At 47.8% G+C, this 9312-nt stretch overlaps 1 protein-coding gene and 1 pseudogene across 1 annotated transcript; both read right to left on the reverse strand.

Moving 5' to 3' along the window:
- Positions 1–1310, reverse strand: LOC104327269 (ubiquitin carboxyl-terminal hydrolase 48-like; annotated as a pseudogene).
- Positions 1311–8124: 6814 nt separating this feature from the next.
- LOC104327267 (olfactory receptor 14A16-like) lies at positions 8125–9060 on the reverse strand. The gene has a single exon (XM_075445859.1). The coding sequence runs from the start codon at positions 9058–9060 to the stop codon at positions 8125–8127; it is 936 nt and encodes a 311-aa protein (XP_075301974.1).
- Between the last annotated feature and the right edge of the window lie 252 nt (positions 9061–9312).

The raw sequence follows: 9312 nt of genomic DNA on the forward strand, positions 1-9312 counted from the left end.
TCAGTGTCCAAGTAAACCAGCCCCTTTAAATCCCTCTTGAGGCATTCAAACTTGCATAACGTCATCCATCGCTGTGTAATCTGCAATTGGTTCATCAGCTTCTAATAAAATGACGGACTCGGGGATGACTCCCAGGCTGCTGAGCATTGTGGTGTCGTCGCTCAGGATCTTCCTGACGATTGACAAATTCTGTTTGAAGGGAGCAACTGAAAATGCATGCAAAATCTGTATTTTCAGCCCTTTCTGCATCTGATTAGCAGAAACAAGCACTGCTTTCTCCCCTCAGACTCTTCAGTGACGGCTACTCCACCTGATGCCTTGCTTTTGGTAATTGCTATAACTCTGGTGCAAGATCATGTGGCACAAGATCTCCTGGCACTTCGCATCACCATTGGCCTGGTTAAAATGTGGGTCTTGCTCCCCATCTGGCTTGTTTTCCTCCCTTTCCTCTTCAGCTTCTGAGCTGCTCACATTCAGCTCTGGAGCAGCACCCTTCATTTCCTTTTATTATCCACCACTTTATGGATGGAGAGGGTTGCTTGGGTGTACTCACGCAGGTCCCGCTGCTGTTGGCATAACAGCCCTTCTCTGCACTCTGGACAGAGTTGGGGCTTAGAGGTGTAAAGTGCGCTCTCAGGATCCGTACCAGCAGCTTGCATTTAGGTGGTTTTGATGACACAACCCACGATGAAGAGTTTTTGAATCCTCTGCCACCCTCTGGGACATATTAGAACTCAAAGTTTGGAGTCTTCATTGGTCATGGAAGTACAGGGTGAACAGGAGGCCACCACGGGGGCAGAGAAGAGTGCTGTTTCCTACCAAGGACATAGAGCTATATCACATCGGCCTCCTGCCAAATTCCCTCCTTTCTTCTACAAAGAACTGTGAAACAATATATAGCTCATCTGTCTCCTGAGGCCAGCTGCCCAGGCAAACTCTGCATTTATCGTGAAACAGAGGTTCTGGAGAGACGTCTTCTGCTTGCTGGCCACCATCTTATGCAGAGCTTTGTTTTCCTGTCCTTCGCGCTCCAAAATCTTGCACTGGGAGCTGCATACTTTCTTCTTTGGGAATTCAGGGGCCTTTGGAAAATATTGCTTGAGTTTCTCCCAGGTTTCCCTCAAAATCATCCTCTATTTGATTTCAGATATGCACAGGTGATTATGTGGGCAAACAATGTCCTCATTAAAATTTAACTCCTCTTCCTCCTCTCTCTTATCTTCATTTGATTCATCTTTCTTTTGTGCATTTCCATTGATCTTCAGCGAAGCCACCAATGCGAGGGGCTCTGGAGTGGAGGATTGCACCATGGGACCCTTCCTAAAGTGGCAAAAAAGTGGCAGAAGTGCAGGGAGAGAGAGGGTGCCCCAGCTGGCCACTGCATCCAAGATGCTTACAGTCCTTCCCTCCTCCAATACCTGACACTGTGCTTGATGAGATTTGACGCTTTCTCTGGCAGAAAGGTTAACAGCGTATGTACACAAGTGCACTGTGGGCCTCAGCAGGGCCCCTAGCGCTGTGCAATTGATAAGGGAGGATGTGTTGGAACTTGTGGGCCATAAACCCTGGGAAGAAGGGAGTTAGTGCCGAGCCATCCTGACCCTGGGAAGAAGAGAGATAGTGCCGAGCCATCCTGAAGGAGGAAGCAGGGCCTTAGATAAGAAAACAATGTGTCTGCATGGCCTTAGTTTAGATAAGCTTAGGAAAAGAATGTGTCTGTATTAGCAACTGTGTTAACCAATCAGTAGGTGCCTAGTTTGAAACTTAACCAATCAGTTTAAAACATGCTGCCTTCTGATCTGTATAAATGTATGTGTGTAAGAACAATAAAACGATCATCCTGCTTGCATCAAGCGGTGTCCCGTCTCTCAGTCGCGGCAAATTGGTGACCCCGACGTGATTCGGAGAAAAACCACCTATCTGCGTGGCATGCTGCGAGTCCCACAGGACGTTGAATGAGCTGCTGAAAGGAAGCAGGAGCCGGCTTAAACAATCCCTCCGGAGCAGAGAGGTGAGCTGTGGGAAACATGGGAAGTCAGACATCTTCCCCAGAGAGAGACGTATATGAGCTTATGAAAGCTCTCCTTAAAAGACATGGAAAGAATATTTCTGGGCACGATCTTAAACTGATACTTAAATGGGTACAGGTGAAGATGCCCACCGTAACTGCGTCTACTGTCTTTACGCGGGAACTTTGGGACGATGTGGGGGTGAAACTATGGGACGCGGCAACAACAGGGAACGCTGAAGCGCAGCGTATGCTCCCCTGGTGGAGGAGTGTTTTTGAGACCTTAAAAGCGCAAGAGAAAAATCATAAAGACAAAGCAGGGGAGGAGGATAACTCTCCCACGGCGCCTTCGGTGCTGCCGGAGAACAAACCCTTAAGAGTGTGTGCTGCAGGATACCCCCCAGAGGGGGATCCTTTTGACCCGGGTCCGGTGGATCCTGAAAAAGAACCGGATCTCTACCCCCCTAACCCGCGCGATGTGTGGGCTAATATAAAACGCCAAGCCTTGAAGGAGGGGGAGTTAGAAATCGCTAAAACAATTGTAGCCCCCGTGATCTATCAGGGTCAGGGGGCTCAGTGGGAGGCTTTATCTTTCTCGGTAATTAAGGAACTGCGTCGTACTGTTACTGAGCACGGGCTTTCGTCTCCGTATTTTACAAGTTTGTTGTCTTCTGTTTTCAACACTTATGTTATGACTCCACATGATTTAAAATCTTTAGCACAACTGTTACTGACTCGAACACAGTACTCCCTGTGGGAGTCACACTGGAGGGGGGGGCTCCAGGCACTTCTCACGACTTACGTGGGTCACAGCAATGCAGCTATAGCTGCGCTGACTATCGAGCACCTTACTGGCACGGGTCAGTATTCTGATCCGGTGGCTCAAGCCCGGGATATCCCACGGGAAGCTCTTGAAGCAATTCGTGAAGAAGCTAAAAAAAGCCCTTTTTAAAGTCCCTGACTCACAAAAACCGCAAAAAACCTTCACTACGATTACCCAGGACCCCCGGGAACCTTATATGCAATTTATTGACAGGCTGAAGCAAGCCCTGGAACGTCAGATAGACAATACGGAAGCGCGGGAGATTTTGTTGTTAAAATTGGCTGTAGAAAATGCTAATGTGGATTGTAAAATGTTACTGAAATCTCTCCCAAATCCAAACCCCACACTGGTGGAAATGGTAGAGGCTTGTAATAGAATTGGCACTATGGATCATAAATTTGAAGCCATGGCTGCTGCTTTCGCGGCCATGCACAGCTCTGGGGGGCCCGGGAATTGTTATGGTTGCGGCAAACCAGGTCATTTGAAAAGGAACCGTTTGGCTACCAATGCTGGTACCAGGCCCAGGCCCTTGGGGTCTGCCCTAGATGCTGAAAAGGGCGTCATTATGCTAATCAATGTCGGTCTAAGTATGATTTCCAGGGTCAACCGATACAGGGAAACCGATCGCGGAGCGCGGGGCAGCGACGCGCGCAGACACAAGTACCGCAGCCGACGTTTCAACCCCTACAGAGGGAATCAGCAGTGTCTCAAGTCTCCACCCAACAACACCTGCTAGCGCCGGATTGGACCTGGCAACCTCTCACACAGTAACGTTGCTCGATTCCTCGGTTCACTTATTGTTAACAAATGTTTCAGGGCCCCTACCCCCAAAAACTCAAGCGCTTTTGTTAGGAAGATCATCTACCACCTTGTCAGGACTTTTTGTACTACCAGAGGTTATTGATTCTGACAGTAATGATGAAATTAAAATCATGGCATGGACCCCGTTTCCTCCCTGCACGGTGCCAGAAGGCAGCCGCATAGCACAATTGGTATTGATTCCTGCAGTGACGGACTCCCCAATTCCTAACCAGCCTCAACAAAGGCAGGGAGGGTTTGGATCTACGGGGGACCCACAAATTTCATGGGTACAGTCTATTTCCCAAAAACGACCTGTGTACCAATGTACCCTTATTCGTGGGGGGCAGCAAGTAATATTAAATGGGATTATTGATACTGGAGCTGATGTCACAGTAATATCCCAGGCCAAGTGGCCTCCACAATGGCCTCTGGCTAACGTTTCCCAGACATTGGCTGGAATTGGGGGAACTGGTAAAAGTCACCAAAGCGTAGAATTAATCCAAATCCAAGGTCCGGAAGGGCATACAGCTTCTGTTAAGCCTTTTGTATTACCTGTTCCTAGGGTTCTGTGGGGGCGCGACGTACTGTCTCAGTGGGGAATGTCCATTCGGACCCATTTTTAGATGGGGCCATTGAAGTGCGCGACACCCTGAAATTAACTTGGAAAACCGATGACCCTATTTGGGTAGATCAATGGCCCCTCCCTCTGGAAAAGCTTCGCGCCCTCCAGGAATTAGTCACGGAGCAGTTAACAAAAGAGCACATCGTGCCCTCCACTAGCCCTTGGAATTCACCTGTCTTTGTCATCAAGAAACAAACTGGCAAGTGGCACTTACTCCATGACCTTAGAAAAATTAATGACACTATGGAAGATATGGGAGCCCTTCAACCAGGACTCCCGTCCCCTACTATGATCCCTCGAGATTGGCACTTGACTGTCATTGACCTCAAAGACTGCTTTTTTAATATCCCACTGCATCCAGATGATGCTCCTAAATTTGCCTTTTCAGTTCCAAGCGTCAACATGCAAGCCCCGTTGCAAAGATACCAGTGGGCTGTGCTGCCACAGGAAATGAAGAATAGTCCTACGATTTGTCAGTGGTACGTAGCTAAAGTACTTACCCCTGTTAGAACTACGATGACCAGTGTCTTGTTGTATCACTATATGGATGACATCCTGGTGGCTGCACAACTCCATGGAGTCATGGAGGAAGCCGTAGCCCTTGTCATGGCTGCCGTTAACTCGGCAGGCCTCTGTATTGCGCCGGAAAAAATTCAAAAAATATCTCCATGGAAATACTTAGGTTGGCGCATCAGGGCCCAGACTATAATTCCCCAACCTCTACAGATACAGACAGACATACAAAATTTACATGATGCACAGAAATTATTGGGAACAATCAATTGGGTTCGACCACTGTTGGGGATTTCTAATGCAGATTTAAGTCCTTTATTTAGACTGCTAAAAGGGGACACTGACTTACGCTCCCCCCGCAGTCTTGACCCTGAAGCCACTACTTCCCTGCAAAAGGTTGCTACAGCAATTAGTCTCCGACAAGCACACCGATGGGCTCCCGAGCTACCTTTTTTTCTGATTATTTTGAACCCCACTTGACAACCTCATGCGCTAATATTTCAGTGGGATTCTCAGAAATCAGACCCACTGCTGATTATTGAATGGGTTTTCTTACCCAATCAGTCCACAAAGACTATTTCAACACAGCACGAGATGTTTGCATCTTTAATCATTAGAGCCCGGCAACGTTTACTGACACTATCAGGAATGGACTTTGCCTGCATCTGTTTGCCTGTGGCAAGTACTTACTTACAGTGGCTCCACCAACAATCCCATGCCTTCAGTGTAGCAATAGCTGGCTATACAGGACAACTTACTTCTCACCCGCCATCTCATAAGCTACTCAATGCTGACTTTCATCTTCTGTCCAGGCCAAAAAGAAGCAACCAACACTTGCAGGCCCTCACCGTGTTTACGGACGGCTCTGGAAAGTCGCATAAATCGGTCATCTTATGGTGGGATGACCAGCGTGGACAATGGGACTCGGATATAGAGACTGTACCTGGTTCTCCTCAGATAGTAGAACTGAACACAGTTGTTCGAGTTTTCCGAAAGTGGTCCACACCGCTTAACATAATTACTGACTCAGCTTATGTTGCAGGAATTGTTGAACGGGCTGAAGCATCTGTGTTACGTGATGTCTCACATTCTGAATTGTTTGCTTTATTGCAGGAACTTATTTTCCTCCTGGACTCACGCCCTCATCCCTATTTTGTCATGCACGTCAGGGCACATACTGTTTTACCTGGTTTTATTGCAGAAGGGAATCGACGAGCTGATATGCTTACATTGCCAGTGCAAGTATTACCGGATCGCATAGCACAGGCTAAACTCAGCCATTCTTTCTTTCACCAGAATGCTGGAGGTCTTAAACGGCAATTTGACCTCACCACCCAGCAAGCAACTAACATTATCGCCGTGTGTCCTGACTGTCAAAAACACTCCTTTCCGTCGGTAGCGGGAGGGGTTAATCCTAGGGGACTGCAGAGCTTACAACTGTGGCAAACCGATGTAACCCACTTTTCAGAATTTGGTCATCTAAAATGTATTCACTCTTCCATTGATACCTTTTCTGGTGCCCTATTTGCCTCCTGCCACACAGGAGAAAAGACACATGATGTTCAAAAACATTTAATGCGTGCCTTTGCCACTTTAGGTATACCCTCTCAAATCAAGACGGACAACGGCCCTGCCTACGTGTCCGCTGCAACAAAAGCTTTTTTTAACTCCTGGGGGATTACTCACGTTACTGGCATTCCTCACTCCCCTACAGGCCAATCCTTAATTGAACGCTCTCATCAATCTCTGAAACGTTTATTACAACAACAAAAAGGGGGAGTAGGGACTGCTACCCCTGAGGAGTGTCTACAGAAAGCCTTATATGTTTTTAATTTTTTAAATTGTTCTCTGTTAGACAGCAACCCTCCGATAGTTTGTCATTTTAATACAAATGCTTCGTCTGAAGCAACAATCAAGGCCCCAGTATTGATTCGAGATCCTGAAACAGGTAAGATCATGGGACCCTACCTCCTTATCACGTGGGGCAGAGGTTATGCTTGTGTTTCCACAGAAAGAGGTCCCCGATGGATTCCAGTGAAAAGCGTGCGGCCTTTCCGTGAATCGTTGCCACAACCGTCTGAGGACAAATGGGATCGCACCCGGGACCAACCTTCTGAGCAGCAAGTTGGTGAACCTCCTCCAGAGGACCGGGACAATCAGGACGGTTGAATCATAAAAATAGAAGGACTGTATGAACCAGCATATAGAAACACCAGTCACGAAAGTTTCGTGTCTTTTCTGTAACACTTGTGAACCATGGGTTTTGTGTAAATGCTATAAAGACAGCAGTGTATACTTTGGCTGTTTTTATTTTTCTGTTATTACTCCTTCCATGCCTGTTGCAGTGTTTGCAAAAACTAATAACACGCTCAGTAAAAGGAATTCTTATTGTACAACAGGAAGGGGGAGATGTGGGCCTCAGCAGGGCCCCCAGCACGGTGCAATTGATAAGGAAGGATGTGTTGGAACTTGTGGGCCATAAACCCTGGGAAGAAGGGAGTTAGTGCCGAGCCATCCTGACCCTGGGAAGAAGGGAGATAGTGCCGAGCCATCCTGAAGGAGGAAGCAGGGCCTTAGATAAGATAAGAAAAGAATGTGTCTGCATGGCCTTAGTTTAGATGAGCTTAGGAAAAGAATGTGTCTGTATTAGCAACTGTGTTAACCAATCAGTAGGTGCCTAGTTTGAAACTTAACCAATCAGTTTAAAACATGCTGCCTTCTGATCTGTATAAACTTATGTGTGTAAGAACAATCAAACGATCATCCTGCTTGCATCAAGCGGTGTCCAGTCTCTCAATCGCGGCATGAGTCTCCATTCGTTCCAACCCTATGACATGTGGTGTGTCCCTATCCTCTCCTCTCCTCACCTCTCCAAATTCATTTCCAGAGAGTCTGGTATATGCCGTCAGTCATGTCATACAAGAAGACCCTTGAGGAGGTAATGGGGAACTCGGGGACCATCTCCACTGCCATTGGACACCAAGAAGAGAGCTTTAAAACCGGAACATTTTGCCCAGTGGAACCAAATAGAGGCATGAGCTTAACTCCAAAAACACTGAGAACAAAAGGAGAAGAGACTCTTCAGAAGACCAGTTCTTTGGATATTTTCTTGGAAGCAACTTTAGAGGAAGAGCTCAGTTTTCAGGCACTGTACCTGGCAGATCCCATTTTGTTGAAGAGCTGCTGTCTCACAGATCACATCTGACATAGTCTTCTGCAAGAGTCAGGAACAATAAGATCAAGCATGAAGACATGTAGTATAAAGCCAGAAAATTATCTATATTTAGGATTATCACATTAGAAAAAAGCAGAGGTGTAAGATAAACTCTGGGATATGTCAAGAGAAGCAGAGGCAGGTCATTGTCGGTGAAACAGGGTCCATTGAGTCAGTTTCCACAGAGCACCTATGAGCTCCTGGTTCCTCATGCTGTAGATGAGGGGGTTCAGTGTTGGAGGCACCACCGAGTACAGCACTGCCACCACCAGGTCTAGAAATGGGGAGGAGATGGAGGGGGGCTTCAGGTGGGCAAACACGACAGTGCTGATGAACAGGGAGACCACAGCCAGGTGAGGGAGACACGTGGAAAAGGTTTTGTGTTGTCCCTGCTCAGAGGGGATCCTCAGCACGACCCTGAAGATCTGCACATAAGACACCACAATGAAAACAAAACACCCAAACCCAAAAGAGGTAGTAATCACAAGAAGCACAATTTCCCTGAGGTAGGAGTGTGAGCAGGCAAGTCTGAGGATCTGGGGGATTTCACAGAAGAACTGGTCCACAGCATTACCTCTGCAGAGCAGTAGTGAAAATGTATTGGCAGTGTGCAGCAGAGCATAGAGAAACCCAGTGCCCCAGGCAGCTGCTGCCATGTGGACACAAGCTCTGCTGCCCAGCAGAGTCGCGTAGTGCAGGGGTTTGCAGATGGCAATGTAGCGGTCGTAGGCCATGACAGTGAGGAGAAAATACTCGTCTGTGATGAAGAAGAGAAAAAAAAAGAGCTGTGCAGCACATCCTGGGTAGGAAATGGCCCTGCTGTCCCAGAGGGAATTGGCCATGGATTTGGGGAGAGTGGTGGATATTAGTCCAAAGTCAAGAACAGAGAGATTGAGGAGGAAGAAGTACATGGGAGTGTGGAGGCAGTGGTTGCAGGCTACAGTGATGATGATGAGGCCGTTGCCCAGGGCGGCAGTCAGGTAGATGCCCAGGAAGAGCCAGAAGAGCAAGAGCTGCAGCTCCCGTGTCTCTGTGAATGCCAGGAGGAGGAATTCAGTGATGGAGCTGCTGTTGGACATTTGCTGCCTCTGGGCATGGGCACCTGTTCAAGAAGAAAAACACCATTAGCAGAGACTTCTCTAAGCTAAATCAAAGCCTTTTCCACAGATTCAGCCCCTGCTGCACACCCCCATTTTCATTTTTCTGGGGATCTTCCCCAGCTCCATGACTGGAGCTGTGGTCAGTACTGGCTGAATGTCGTGTGAGGAGCAGGGCTGCCCAAGGAGTTAGCCCTGCTCTTCAGCAGTGGGTTCATGGGAATGGCGGGGGGA

The sequence above is a fragment of the Opisthocomus hoazin genome, chromosome 33 (assembly GCF_030867145.1).
Source record: "Opisthocomus hoazin isolate bOpiHoa1 chromosome 33, bOpiHoa1.hap1, whole genome shotgun sequence".
NCBI lineage: Eukaryota > Metazoa > Chordata > Aves > Opisthocomiformes > Opisthocomidae > Opisthocomus > Opisthocomus hoazin.